Source organism: Ornithorhynchus anatinus, chromosome 2 (genome assembly GCF_004115215.2).
Source record: "Ornithorhynchus anatinus isolate Pmale09 chromosome 2, mOrnAna1.pri.v4, whole genome shotgun sequence".
NCBI classification, from domain to species: domain Eukaryota; kingdom Metazoa; phylum Chordata; class Mammalia; order Monotremata; family Ornithorhynchidae; genus Ornithorhynchus; species Ornithorhynchus anatinus.
In genome coordinates, this window is record NC_041729.1 from 95,077,669 (window position 1) to 95,093,702 (window position 16,034).

The 16,034-nt window shown below is 43.1% G+C and overlaps 1 protein-coding gene across 2 annotated transcripts in view; it reads right to left on the bottom strand.

Moving 5' to 3' along the window:
- The window catches only part of L3MBTL3 (L3MBTL histone methyl-lysine binding protein 3), a 147,251-nt gene that overhangs the window by 56,122 nt on the left and 75,095 nt on the right, over positions 1 to 16,034 (bottom strand). For both annotated transcript variants that reach the window (XM_029057559.2, XM_029057561.2), the window contains exon 12: positions 992 to 1,068. In XM_029057559.2, the coding sequence (XP_028913392.1) occupies positions 992 to 1,068 (77 nt within the window). The remainder of the gene's footprint in view (positions 1 to 991; positions 1,069 to 16,034) is intronic.

Below are 16,034 nucleotides of genomic sequence, written 5' to 3' on the forward strand. Positions count from 1 at the left end.
GCCTCATCTTTAAATTGGGGATTAAGACTGTGAACCCTATGTGGGACACGGACTGTATCCAATCCATTTTCAGGGGTCCACCTCAGCACTTAGTATAGAGCCTGGCATACAGTAAGCTCTTAATAAATACCATAAAAAAGAGTAAGAATAAAAGTCTATTCACTAGGCTTGACTTGATTTCCATTAATGTGACTCTCATTTCTCTCTTTATCCCTCCCAAGATTCCTCTTCTCACCTCTCTTAAATATTCTGCTCTATGGAAAAGATCAAATTTATGCAAATGATGAGAAACTTGTCTTGCTTTTGAGATTTTGTCAAATGTGTATGATTCACGGTATTTCAAAAGCTGTGCGACCCTGCCCCCCGATGATGACAATGATAATGAAGATAGCAATAACGGTATTTGTTAATTGCTTACTATAAGTCAGACACTGTACTGAGTGCTGGGGTACATGCATACATACATAATTAGGACCCACATGGGACTCACAGTTTGTCAGAGGGAGAACAGATACTGAATCCCCATTACTCAGATGAGGAAACTGAGGCACTGAGAAATTAAGTGTCTTGCCCAAAGTCACCCAGCAGACAAGTGGCAGAACTGGGATTAGAATCTAGGTCCTCTGACTCCCTGGGCCAAGCCCACTAGGCTGGACTCGCTTCATTGAAACTCACCATGTCTCAGGTGTCCAATTAAGGATTTGGATAACTCAGTTCTTCAGTCATTCAACCCATTAAAATAAACAGGAATAAGTTTCAGCTAGGATATATGAACAATCTTTGATGCCTATGATGTCAGAGTCTTCTAGACTGTAAACTCGTTGAAGACAGGAAATGTGTCTGTTTATTGCTATCCTATATTCTCCCACGTGCTCTGCACACAGTAAGCACTCAAAAAATATGACTGACTGACTAACCAACTCATCCCAAGGCCACATGGGTATTCCACTTTGAGCAACTCCAAAAGATCTCAAGCTCAAAGAGCACTCACCTGGTGGGGTGATGAGGGTTCTGCGGTGTTCTTTACACCATCCAACTGGGTGAATGTGTGGACTAGCAGCCTCACACCTGAGAAAGGAAAAAGAGATGCCCAATGATTAGGATGAATTTCCAGCCTCATGCAGATTTACAGAACAGTTCAGAGGTCAGTTAATTTATTGCCACAAACTGGGAGAACATTTTAACCTGAAAGACACTGGGTGGAATTTCTGGGTCTTTTAGTCTCCCAGGGGTTCTGACAAATCCTGAATGCCATTCCTCTTTGTGAAATGAATGATTGTTTTTGAATTTCAACATGGTTAAATATCAAGTAGACTTGTAACTACACCAACTCTTGCCCTATTCCTCCTTTCCCCAACCAGACACATTCTTTAGCTAATTCCATTCAAAATAACTGTGCCAGCAAGTAAGCGTATCCGTGAAATGAAATCTATTTCTGACTATCTCTAAGGTTATTTCTGCACCAGACATTCTGAGCAGCAGACTGAGCATATAAAGTAGAATTGAGGGGGGTAAAAAGCCCACTATTAAAAAAAAATTGTCAATACTTTGGGATGCTACACAGCAGGCATCCCTTGTTTCATGTCAATAAATCATGTGCCATCAATGACTCCAGTCCCAGCCCATCCTGTGGCTTCCTGATGAGGGAGAGGAAAGGTTCCCAGGAAATTTCAACTGGTCTCTTCCAGCGTCAACATGGCAAGCATCACCAAGACAGGGAGATGCGGTCCTGGGAGGAACCTACCTGATCATACCCTCCACAGCAGAGAAATGTATCAACACTGTAAAAAATTGTAGTAAGGGGAATTCCAAATTACTTTTCAAGAAATTGAGGGTTAGCAACTCTGGCCATGTTCATGTTGAGATTGGGTAAATCCGATTTTCCCTAAGAAATGAATCAAGTGAAAAATCCCCATTCTTTCCTTTATGCTATCCCTACCTTATTTCTCCAATCTTAGAGATGATGCGATTTTACCATAAGATAACCACAATAACTCAGATCTCATTATCTACCTATAGAAATACATATAGTAAAAATAAAAAGAAACATTTGCTAATCCCAACAACTGACTCTAAAGGACCTTTTCAAGTGACACTATTTTACTATAATAACAGTTCGCCTAGAACACCTGGTAAGCTTAATACTTAAAGACAGATACACACATACACATATCCATATATATACATACACGAGAGAGAGAAACTGCACACAAGAGTGAGCAAGTTCTTTCTCAGCATTTCTGATAGCTTTTTTTTTTTGTTGGTGGTATTTGTTAAGCACTATGTGCCAGGCATTGTATTAAGCCCTGAGGTAGATATAAGGTAATCAAGTTGGACAAAGTCCATGTTCCATGTGGGGCTCACAGTCTTAATTCCCTTTTTCAGATGAGGTAACCAAGGAAAAGAGAAGTTAAGTGACTTTCCCAAGGTCACCCAGAAGATAAGTGGCAGAGCCAGGACCAGAACCCAAGTCTTTCTGACTCCCAGGCCTATCTATCTATCCATTAGAACACGCTGCTTCTCTACCTTGAAATACAAATCAGCATTGTAAGAAAAAGGTCTTCTCTAGAAACATTACCTCTGAACAGATACCTTGAATTTCAAAATGTCAAATACATTGTTCCTACTGAAATGCAAAAAACATTCACTCTATGGAGCATATGACAATTGTCCTGTATGAATTTTTTTCTTCAATAAATAACACTGGAGTACTTTTCTGATAAACAACAACGATTACAAAGTAAAATGTGTTCTATCACAAAAGAATCTTAACCTCTCCTATATATCTGGTTATAAACAGCTTCCTTCCGAACTGTATGCATTTTTGGTGCTGTTTCACAACAAAAATTGGGTTGTTCTATTTTAATGACCCCTTAAGTGGTTCATTTCAGTTGTGTAATGTAATAATAATAATAATGTTGGTATTGTTAAGCACTTACTATATGCAGAGCACCGTTCTAAGTGCTGGGGTAGATACAGGGTAATCAGGTTGTCCCACATGGGGCTCACAGTCTTAATCCCCATTTTACAGATGAGGTTCTGTCTATTTCTTTTCCACACAGTCTAAATTTTAATTAATATGCACAAGTGGAGATTTCTAAATAAGACCTCTGGCTCACAATAACCAAACCCCCATTTGTGTGCCACGTAGTAAATTTACAGGATTTCACCGTGAGCCACCAAAGTGGGAAATGACCAGAGTCACCTAACGGGAATCCACTGCTGCTTTGGGCAGGTTTAAGGCTCCATTTAAACAATGCTGCCAGGCAAGGTGGATTCGGGAGTGCAACAAAAAGACTATGCTATCAGTAAGCTTTAGCAAAGGACCCTCAACTTCTGCCGGTGGAATCAACTCACAGAGCGAGAAAAGCTAAAGAAATTCTTTGAGCCCCATCTAGTGTCCAGGGATGGAAAATACATTAAAGAAATACATCCTATTGATTTCCCAATAGGTTCCCAAAATTGGCTTCCCAGAGTTGGAACTTTTACTAAAACTTTCTGTTACAGCTAGCAACATACCAAATGGGCAATAATGGACTCATAAACACCGGCACCTGTTGAACTCTGGACCTGTAGAGGAGACTATAGACTGAAATGAAGTTCGAGGTTGTTCAACCAATCAATTAATTATATTTACTGTGTGCAGAATACTGAACTAATCACTTTGGAGAGTTTAATATAATAGAGATGGTAGACATGTTCCCTGCCCATATGGGGTTTATAGTTTAGAGGGGGAGACAAACAGTAAAATAAATTACAGATATAATAATAACGTTGGCATTTAAGCGCTTACTATGTGCCGAGCACTGTTCTAAAAGCTGGAGTAGATACAGGGTGATCAGGTTGTCCCAGGTGGGGCTCAGAGTTTTAAGCCCCATTCTACAGATGAGGTAACTGAGGCACAGAGAAGTGACTTGCCCACAGTCACACAGCTGACAAGTGGCAGACCCGAGATTCAAACGCATGACCTCTGACTCCCAAGCCCGTGCTCTTTCCATTGAGCCACACACTTAGGTGATGTGAGGCTGAGAGGGGACTGAATATCAGGTGTTTAAATTGAACAGATCCAGAAATGTGGACAATGCAGAAGGAAGTGGAAGTAAAGGAAAAGAGGCCTTATCCAGGGAAGGCCTTTGGGAAGAGATGTGATTTTAATGAGGCTTTGAAGGTGGGGAGAGTGATGTCTGTTGGATATGAAAGACGAGGGAGTTCCAGGTCAATATGAGGACATGGGCAAGTGGTCAGAGGCGAGATATAAGAGATCGAGGTACAGTGAGTAGTTTGGCATTAGAGGAGCAAAGTGTGAGGGCTGGGTTGTAGTAGGAAATAATAATGTTGGTATTTGTTAAGCGCTTACTATGTGCAGAGCACTGTTCTAAGCGCTGGGGTAGATACAGGATCATCAGGTTGTCCTATGTGAGGCTCACAGTCTTAATCCCCATTTGACATTTGGAGTCACTGAGGCACAGAGAAGTGAAGTGACTTGCCCACAGTCACACAGCTGACAAGTGGCAGAGCCAGGATTCGAACCCAAGACCTTTGACTCCCAAGCCCATGCTCTTGCAACTGAGCCACACTGCTTCTCAACAAGTTAAGTAGGTAAGCAATTTCTGCTGGAAGCAAAGGTAGATGGGCAATTACTAGAGGTTCTTTTTTATGGTATTTTTATGGATTTTTTGAGAAGTACTTACTCTGCGCCAAGCACTAATTTGCTGGGATAGATACACGTCAATCTGGCCTTCGGGAGTTGGGAAACATGGTTTGCATATTCTTTTTTAGAAAAGTGAATCAGGCAGTAGAGTGAAGTAAGGAATGGAGTTGGGGCAGACAGAAGGCAGGGAGGTCAGTGAAGAGACAGATGCAATAGTCCAGAAAGGATATAAGTTTTTAGATCAGTGTAGCAGTAGAAGTAGCAGCAGAAGCAGTTTGGATGAAGAAGAAAGGACAGATGTTAGCGATGCTGTGAAGCCAACAGGATATGGTGGCAGACTGAAATACGGGTTGAATGATAGACATGAACAGTGGATAATACCAAGGGTACGGGCTTACGAATCAGGGAGTATACAGGTGTTGTCTACAGTGCTGGGAAAAATGGGGGAGGACAGGGTTTGGGTGGGAAGATGAGGAATTTTATTTTGCACATGTTAAATTTGAGGTGTCGGCTAAATTTGAGGTGCCGGCGGGATAACCAGGTAAAGATGCCCTTAAGGGAGGAAAACATGCAAGATTGCGGAGAAAGTGAAAGGTCAGGACTGGAAAGGTAGATTTGGGAATCACCCACACAAGAGATGGTAGCTAAAGCTATGGGAGTGGATGAGTTTTCCAAGGGAGGGGGTGTAGATGGAGGGAGCTCAGTTCTGAAGGACTCCCCACTGTTAGAAGGAGGGAGGCAGAGGAGGAGCCTGAAAAAGAGGAGGAGAGACAAGAGGGATAGGAGGAGAACCAGAGGAAGACTGCATCAGTGAAATCGGAGTCAGATAATGTTTCCAGGAGAAGGGGGTGGTCCATAATTTCGAAGATAGCATGAGAGGTTGAGGATGGAGTAGAGGCTGTGGATGCTACTGATGCCTGTTTACTTGTTTTGATGTCTGTCTGCCCCCTTCTAGACTGTGAGCCCATTGTGGGCAGGGATTATCTCTGTTGCTGAACTGTACTTCCCAAGCGCTTAGTACAGTTCTCTGCACAGAGTAAGTGCTCAATAAATATGACTGAATGAATGAATGAATGGATATGGCTAGCAGCAGGTCATTGGTGACCTAAGAGAAGGCAGTTTCCATGGAGTAAAGGGGGCCAGACTGGAGGGGGGTGGGGGTCAAAGGCAGAACCAGAGGAAAGGAAAGAGTGGCAGCAGGTGTAGAAAACTTAAAGAAGGCTTAAAGCAGAACTATGACCTAGTGGAAGGGGCACAGAACTGTGAGCTGGGAGACCTGGGTATTCATTCATTCATTCAATAGTATTTATTGAGCGCTTACTATGTGCAGAGCACTGTACTAAGCGCTTGGAATGTACAAGTCGGCAACAGATAGAGACAGTCCCTGCCCTTTGACAGGCTTACAATCTAATCGGGGGAGAAAGGCAGACAAGAACAATGGCAATAGAGTCAAGGGGAAGAACATCTCATAAAAACAATGGCAACTAAAGAGAATCAGGGTGATGTACATCTCAAACAAAATAAACAAAATAAATAGGGTGATAAAGATATATCACCCTATGGCTCAGTGGAAAGAGCCTGGGCTTCGGAGTCATAGGTCATGGGTTCGACTCCCAGCTCTGCCACTTGTCAGCTGTGTGACTGTGGGCAAGTCACTTCACTTCTCTGTGCCTCAGTTACCTCATCTGTAAAATGGGGATTAAGACCGTGAGCCTCACGTGGGGCAACCTGATTACCCTCTACCTACCCCAGCGCTTAGAACAGTGCTCTGCACATAGTAAGCGCTTAACAAATACCAACATTATTATTATTATTATTATTACCAACTTTATTGTAGTAGATTCTCCCAAACACTTTCTGAGTTCTCCACACAAAGTAAATACTTAATAAATACTATCGACTAACTTGGACTGTGAGTTCCACATGGGACAGGGACTGTGTCTGGTCTGATTGTATCACCTCAGAACTTAGCACACTCCTTGGCACATGATTGACAATTATCAAATGCTATGATTATCATAACTATCATCCTTATTATTTCTTCTCCATTTCTCTTCATCCTCCCCACCCACTCCTCTCCTCAACCCAGGGCTAGATTCACATGAGTGTCCCATTAATGTAACTTCTCACTGAGTTCTGTTGCTATGACTCTCTTGGGGCATTCCAAGGGGATAATTTTTGTTCACTTTCCTCCTTCCTTTCTCCTTTCTTACCTTTATTTCTCTGCCTCCTATACTCATGCATTCACCACTCCAACCATATCCCCTTGCTCCTCCAACCCCTTCCTTCTCTCTTTCCTCTTTACTGTCTTCTTGCTTTTCCTTAATCCAAAATGCCCATCCAATAAATATAGTAAAGTATTTAGGAGAAGCACAAAAGCAGAAAACTTTCAAAAGGCAATTTTCAAATAGTGCATTTGATATTTACTTTATGGGCATCAGTTTCTAGGAGTACCTCCTAGGATTGTACCACAGACTCTAGCAAACATTTTTGGATGATAAATTATAATGACGGAGAATGGCAAATGAGGGAGTAGACAGTGGGGCCTGATTTCCTGTACATTTAATCCACAACTAATATCAAAATAAAGATTTTTATCTATAATCAAATTCTGGAATAAATCATATTCTATTAGGCTGAGTGAAGTTGTGGAAAGACGCTGTAAGTTTTTGTGGGCAAAGACAATGCCTCCCAACTCTATTGTACTGTACTCTCCCAAGCACTTAATAAAATGTTCTGCATACAGTGAACACTCAATAAATAATAATAATAATGGTATTTGTTAAACGCATTCTATGTGTCAAGCACTGTTCTAAGCGCTGGGGTAGATACAGGATAAACAGGTTGTCCCATGTGGGGCTCACACTTTCAATCCCCATTTTAGAGATGAGGTAATGAGGTAACTGAGGAACAGAAGTTAAGTGACTTGCCCAAGGTCACACAGCCGACAAGTGGAGCAGCTGGGATTGGAACCCATGTTCTCTAACTCCCGAGTCTGCGCTCCTTCTAATAAGGAACACTGCTTCTATAAATAAACCAGTCTAAAAATACGACTGACTGATTGATTCTCAGAATGAAGATAAGCATGGAAAGTACCAAGGAGGCTATGTTTAGAAGACAGTGACCAGGAGTCACAAAACGACTGAGAAACCCACAGGTAATGTAGAACCAGATTTTAGGGCTGTCTTCAATACAAGTTCTTAACTAGGGACAGGCATTCATTCATTCATTAAATCATATTTATTAAGCACTTACTGTATGCAAAACACTGTACTAAGCACTTGGGAGAGTACAATACAACAACCAACAAACACATTCCTGCCCACAATAAGCTCATAGGCTAGAAGGGGAGAAAGATATTAATATAAATAGATAAATAAATTACAGGTATATACATGTGTGCTTTGGGGATGGGAGGGAGGATGAATGAAGGATCAAGTAAAAGTGGCACAGAAGGGAGTGGGAGAAGAGGAGAGGAGGGCTTAGTCAGGGAAGGCATTTGGATATTCCTTTACTTCAATATTATGGAAATGGAATAGGGGTTTTTTTAATCTGTCCTTAGAAATTACAAAATATTAAAGATACTGAAGACAGGTGTATATCTGAGGCAGTGGGCTAATAAATTAAAGAGGGGGAAAAAAGGGAAAATTTATGATGGGAAACTACTTCACACAGAGAAATGTTCTATTTCCATAGTTCTTTATTATAAAAGTGAAGGTACATGACGTTCATCTCGATGCCACGCTTGTATGCCAAATAATCTTTGAAGTCTTCTCCTATAAGAACCCAAAATGTCCACGTTTAATAAATACTCTCTTTGCTACTATTGTAGGGTGCACATCTGAATGAAGTGAGAGTGTTCACTTAAACAACTGTCTACTGAAGCAGAGCATCCCCCGGAGTGCAAAAAAGTCTGCTACCTTTTAAGGTTTGGCTTTTTCCCCCTCTAACATGCAATTAAGGTTCTCTGAAAGTAGCTTAAATGGACTGAGGTTTCTACAATCCTATTAGAATTTTCACCTTTGGTCTTCGAATTCTGGAAAGACAGCACTTATTTTTAGCACTGTAAACTTGCTCACTAGGTGTGTAATTGAGGTTACAAATTGGATTGCCTTATGTGACTGAAAGTGGCTTTGTAAACCAGAAGATTAGGCAGTGATCTTATCTCTGTGTTTTGATTTCATTGTGAGTTGCAAAATGCAAAGCAGAGAAGAAATTCACCTTTTATATGTTGAGAGATTATATGGTCCACTGTAGTTTGTGGTATAGAAGACAATTCTTACTGATGGAAAAATCCCTTTAAAATCCAGTGTCTATGTGCCAAGCACACAAAGTTTCAAAAGCTGATTCTCCAGAGTCTGAATGCTAACGAACATTGATCAAGCCATTCTAACAAGCCAAAAAAAAAGATGGGGGGGGGTAGAAAAGTGTGACAAGAAACAGATTAAACCTGCCCCCTTTTCCAAGCATTCATTCTCCTACTCTACCTATGACTGCCTTCCAAAATGATCTTTTTCCCTAGCCTAAAAAAGCTTTCTTGGAAGCCCATTATCTCTTCCAGCTATGGGCTCGTTTAACTCCTTTTTCTGTCGAAACACTTTAAAGAAAAATGGTTATAGGAACCCCTTGCCTTCAACTTCTCTACCAACTCTCCGCTGGACCCACAAGTGTTTTTCACCTCCTTCATTCTTCTGAGACTGTTCTCCCCAAGATCACCACTCATTCAGTCATTCATTCAATCAATTATTGAGCACTTACTGTGGGAAGAGCACTGTACTAAGCGCTTGGGAAAGTACAATACAGCAATAAAGTGAGACAATCCCTGCCCACAACGAACTCACAGTCTAGGGGGGGAAGACGGGCATCAAACAAGTAACAGACATCAATATAAATAAAATTACAGACCAACAACCTCCTCAAAGCCAAATCCAGGTCAAGTTTACTTTGACCTAATCCTCCTTGATCACTCTGCTGCCCTTTAACAATTGACCACCCTCTTCTCCTTCAAATGCTATCAGAGGTTGGTTTTGCTCACCTATTTTTCCTCCTACTTCTTGGTAGGACTTCAGCTATCATCTCTATGCAGATGACACCCAAATCTACATCTCCTCCCCTGTTCTCTCCCCCTCCCTCCAGGCTCGCATCTACTCTTCCTTCAGGACATCTCTACCTGGATGTCCGCCCACCACCTAAAACTCAATGCCCAAGACTGAGCTCCTTATCTTCCCTCCCAAACCCTGCCCCCTTCCTGATTCACTGTCACTGTGGACAGCACTTCCCGTCTCATAGGCCTGCAACCTTGGTGTCATTGGACGGCACTACCATCCTTCCCGTCTCACAGGTGTCTCACATCCTTCCTTCCCATCTCACGGGTGTCATCCTTGACTCTGCTCTCTCATTCACCCCACACATCCAATACATCACCAAAACCTGCCGGTCTCAACTTCATAACATCGCTAAGATCCGCACTTTCCTCTCCATCCAAACTGCTACCTTGCTGGTACAAGCTCTCTTAATACCCCGACTGGATTACTGCATCAGCCTCCTCTCTGAGGTCCCATCCTTCTGTTTCTCCCTGTCCAGTCTATTCTTCATTCTGCTGCCCGGATTATCTTTCTACAGAACCACTCTGGGCATGTCACTCCCATCCTCAAAAACCTCCAGTGGTTGCCTATCAACCTTCACATCAAAAAGAACTTCTCACTCTTGGCTTCAGAGCTCTCCATCACCTTGTCCCCTCCTACCTCACCTCCCTTCTGTCTACTGCCCACCCCATACACTCCGCCCTTCTGCCACTAACCTCCTCACGGTCCCTCATTCTCGCCTGTCCTGCTGCCGACCCCTGGCCCACCTCCTATCTCTGACCTGAAATGACCTCCCTCCTCACATCCGCCAAACTAACTCTCTTCTCCTCTTCAAAGCCCTATTGAGAGTTCACCTCCTCCAGGAAGCCTTCCCAGACTGAGGCCTCCCTTTCCCGCTGTCCATCTTCCCCTCCCCATAATGTTGGTATTTGTTAAGCGCTTACTATGTGCAGAGCACTGTTCTAAGCGCTGGGGTAGACAGAGGGGAATCGGGTTGTCCCACGTGGGGCTCACAGTCTTCATCCCCATTTTACAGATGAGGTAACTGAGGCCCAGAGAAGTGAAGTGACTTGCCCACAGTCACACAGCTGACAAGTGGCCGAGCCAGGATTCGAACCCATGACCTCTGACTCCAAAGCCCGTGCTCTTTCCACTGAGCCACGCTGCTTCTCCATTCCCCCCTCTCCCTCCCTCCCTCTGCTCTTCCCCCTTCCCTTCTCCACAGCACTTGTGCATATTTGTATATATTATTACTCTTTTATTAATGATGTGTATAAATCTATGATTCTATTTATCTTGATGGCACTGATGCCATTGATGCCTGACTACTTGTTTTGTTGTCTGTCTCCCCCATCTAGAGTGTGATCCCACTGTTGGGCAGAGATTGTCTCTGTTGCCAAACAGTACATTACAAGCATTTAGTACAGTACTCTGCACATACTAAGTGCTCTCAATAAATAAGACTGACTGACTGAATGAATGAATAAATGAATGACCCTTTATTTCTTTCACTAATTGTATTACCACCTCCCATCTTCTCCTAACCAAGGGAGATGTGCAAGACTGTTCTGGCTCTCCTTTTCTCCTTTTAAATTCACACTCTTGGGAAATTAGTCTCCTTGACTTCAACTACCACCTCTATGCAGAAAACTCCCAAATGGACCTCTTTAGTCCTGGCCTTTCTCCTCTACCTAATTGCAAGTCTTCTCTAGCCTCCAGGACATCTCCACTTGGGTAGCCCACCAGCACCCCCAACCCATCATTTGGAAAACTTAACGTCTCATCTTCCTTCTCAACTCTCTCATTTCCATGCATTAATACACTGATACATCACCACCCTCCTTGTGACTGCACCTTAATGTCACCCTCAACTTGTCACTGTCTATCAGATCTTGATTCCAATCAACTACTAAATTCTGCTGATTCTTCCAACAAAACATTCTGACGAGCCATCATTTTTAAAAAAATGATATTTGTTAAGCAATTACTATGTGCCAGGGACTGTACTAAGCATTGGAGTAGATACAATACAATCAGGTTGGACACAGCCCTCTCCCACATAGCACTCAGTCTTAATCCCCATTTTACAGATGAGGTACCTGAAGCCCAGAGAAGTTAAGTGACTTGCCCAAGATTATTCAGCAGACAAGTGACAGAGTCAGGATTAGAACCCAGGTCCTCCTACTACCAGGCCTGTGCTAATTCCACCAGGACATGCTGCTTCTTCTCCAAAAAGTCACACAGTACTTGTCATATCATGGCTAGACTATTAGTACAACTAGAGCAGAATAAGAGTTGATGGTACTTCCCTGGGCACTTAATAATAATAATAATAATAATAGTAATTGTGGTATTTGTAAGCACTTACTATGTGCCAGGTACTGTACTAAGCACTGGGGAGGATACAAGGCAAATTAGGTTGGACACAGTTTCGATCCCATGCAGGGCTTACAGTCTCAATCCCCATTTTATGGATGACGTCACTGAGGCCCAGAGAAGTGACCAAGGTCACACAGCAGATACGTGGCAGAGATTAAAACCTTGTGGCTCCTAGGCCCGTGCTTTATTCACTACGCCATGCCGCTTCTTACTGTGTCCAGAACATTACTAAGTGCTTGGGAGAGTATAGTACAACAGAGCTGGTGAACACATTCCCTCCCCACAACAAGCTTATAGACATTAATACACATAAATAATTCATAATATATAATTTACAGATTTGTACATATTTGCTGTGGGTCTGAGGATGGAGTGAATATCGAACGCCTAAAGATCTCAGATCCAAGTGCATAAACAACACAGAAGGGAGAGGGAGCTAGGGAAAAGAGGACTTAATCAGGGAAGGCCTCTTGGAGGAGATATGAAATTAATAAGGCTTTGAAAAGTGGGGAGAGTGATGTAGGCGAGGGAGGACCAGGTTAAGGGGAGGACATGGGAAAGGGATCTGCAGCAAGATAGATGAGATCAAGGCACAGTGAGTAAGCTGGTGGTAGAGAAACAGAGTGTGCAGGCCGGGCTGTAGTTGATCAGTCACGTAGGGGCAAGCTGAGTGACTGCTTTAAAGCTGATGGTAAGAGGTTTCTGTTTGATACATAGGTGGATGGGCAACTACTGGAGGTTCTTGAGGAAGGGAAGACATGGATTAATTTATTTTTTTTTAAATGATGAGCGGGGAGAGACAGGAAGTACAGAAATCAACAAGGAGGCAGATAAAGTAGTAAAGGTGGGTTAGGACAGGTGCTTGGATCAGCAGAATAGCAGTTTGATGGAGAGGAAAGGGCAGATTTTTGTGATATCATGTAGGTAGAAGACAGAACCAACAGGATTTGGTGACAGATTGAATACATGGGTTAAATGAAAAAGATGAGTTGATGAAAATGCCATGGTTATGAGCTTGTGAAATAGAGAGGAAAGTGATATTGTCTACAGTGATGGGAAAGTTGGGGAGGACAGGGTTTGAGTGGAAAAATAAGGACTTCTGTTTTGGACAGGTTTAGTTTGATGTGTCAGTGGGACATCCAGGTAGAGATGTCGTGAAGACCGGAGGAAAATTGAGACTTTTGCAGAAGGTCAGGACTTTTGATGTAGCTTTGGGAATCATCCAAAGAGATGGCAGTTGAAGCCATGGGAGCTAATGGGTTCTCCAAGAGACTGGGTGAAGATGAAGAATAGAAGGGGACTCAGAGCTGAGCCTTGAGGGGTCCCTACTGTCAGAGGGTGGGAGGTAGAAGAGGAGCCAGCAAAAGAGACTAAGGAGTGGTCACTGAGATCAGAGGAGAACCAAGAGAGGTCAGTGTCAGTGAAGCCTAGGCTAGATGAAGCTTCAAGGAGACGGGGTGATTCACAATACTGAAGACAGCTGAATTATAAGCCATCAGAATTGATGAGAAGAAGGTCTTCTGTTACCTTAGAGAGGGCTGTTTCCATGGAGTGAAGGGGATGGAAACCAGACTGAAGGGCATCAAGGAAAGACTTGGAGAGGAAGCACAGACAGTGGGTGTAGACAACTCTCTCATGGCGTTTGGCGAGGAATGGTAAGAGGAAGATGAATGATAACTGAAGGAAGTCATGGGGTCAATGGATTTTTTTTTAGAATAGGGAATAGGTAAACATGTTCAAAAGCAGTGGGGAAGAAGCCATAGGAAAGAGAACTGTTGAAAATGACAAGAGAAGAAGAGAGGGTACAAGTGTTTCAATAAGGTATAAAGTGATGAGAGTAGAAGCAGAGGTCGAGAGGATAGATTTTGAGGGCAGGCAGGAAATCTCTTCTTGAGATACTGCAGGGAATATTGGGAGAGTTGGTGAGGGTGGAGAAGGATTGGAAAGGAGCAGGGAAGACTTGAGGGAGCTCACACTTGACTCTTTCAATTTTGTTAACGAAGTGTGTGACCAGATCATTAGGGGAAAGAGATGGTGGGGGCAAGGGGGACAGGAGGTTTGAGGAGGGAGTTAAATGTCTCAAACTGCTGGAGGGGGAAATGATTAAAAGGGAATGAATTAGGAAGTAATGTTGTCAGGCAGAGGAGAGGGCAAAATTGAAACAGGTAATAATGAATTTAAAGGACAAAGTCAGACAGATGTCTAGATTTCCACAAACTGTACTCTGCAACTCAAGCACAGGAATGGAGAAAGAGTACTATAGGCAGATTAGTGGTACAAGTTTGACGAAGGGACAGGGGAGAGAGGGAGTTGAGTTCAGGGGTGAGGACAGTGTTGGAGGTCTCATTTCTGAGTTGAGAAAGTAGTTTTTGTTTGGTTTTTGAAATAATATTTGTTAAGAGAGGCAGCGTGGCTCAGTAGAAAAAGCACAGTCTTGGGAATCAGAGGTCATGGGTTCAAATCCCGGCTCTGCCACTTATCAGCTGTGTGACTGCGGGCAAGTCACTTCACTTCTCTGTGCCTCAGTTACCTCATCTGTAAAATGGGGATTAAGACTGTGAGCCCCACGTGGGACAACCTGATTATCCTGTATCTCCCCCAGCGCTTAGAACAGTGCTCTGCACATAGTAAGCGCTTAACAGATACCAACATTATTAAGTGCTTCTAGACTGTGAGCCCGCTGTTGGGTAGGGATTGTCTCTATTTGTTGCCGAACTGTACTTTCTAAGTGCTTAGCACAGTGCTCTGCACACAGTAAATGCTCAATAAATACAAATGAATCAATGCCAAGCACCTTTCTAAGCACTGGGCACTGTTCTAAGAGCTGGATTCCAAGTAGGACAAGATCACTTTAGAATGTAGGAGAGAATCAAAAGATTGGAGGTCTCTGTATAGGAAGAGGACAGATTTGCAGCCGGGTGAGTGTATGAGAAAGGCAGCAGGAATTTCCGAGATGGAGAGGGTAGAGATTTTACACCCAAGCTATTTCCACTACAAAGAGTCCCTAGCTGCCAGGGGCTAAAAGTGTTTCTTCTCATACACTTGAAAGATCCTACAATCAATCAGCACAGAAACCCCAGTCTAAAAAGCTGAAACCCTTCACACTTTCTAACCTAACCTTGTCTTCTCAAACCTCTCCTTCTAATCATTCCATCAATTTCCTCCTTTCCCATCACCTCTGAAATCCTTCTCCCTTTGCACCACACCCCTTCAGCTCACTCCCATCCACCTATCCATTCCCTACAGCCCTACACAAATGCAGCCTGTGGGATCTCTGTTCCATCCTGAAACAACTCCTTCATTCTTGACCTGTTCCTAACTAGTCACTCTCTCCTCCTGTCTCTCCCACCATTCTCTCCCAAAAATATCTCATTTTCTTCCACTCACTAACACTCAGTGGGACAGGGGGAAGAGTCAACCTGCATCTTGCCCCACCCACCCCATACCACTTTCACACAATCCCACCAGTTCTATTCCCTTTCATTCTTCTTCAGAGCCCATACTGTCCATTTCTATCATCCATTCTATGTTGAGAAGCCGCATGGCCCAGTGGAAAGAGCACAAGCCTGGGAGTTAGAGGATTCTAACTGATGCTCCACCACTTGCTATGTGACCTGAGCAAGTAACTTCTCTGTGGCTCAGTTCCTTGCAAAATGAGGGTTCAATACTGTTCTCCCTCTTCCAAAACTGTGAGCCCCATGTGGGACCTGATGATCTGGTATTTACCCCATTTATTATTATTGATGATAAAAATAATAATAACATTTGCTAAGCACATACTATGTGCCAGGCACTGTACTGAGTGCTAGGGTGAATACAAGCAAAACAAGTTGGACACATTATATTAATGTCTATCTCCCCTTCCAGACTGTGAGCTCACTGTGGGTAGGCATGTGTCTGTTGTTATACTGTACTCTCCC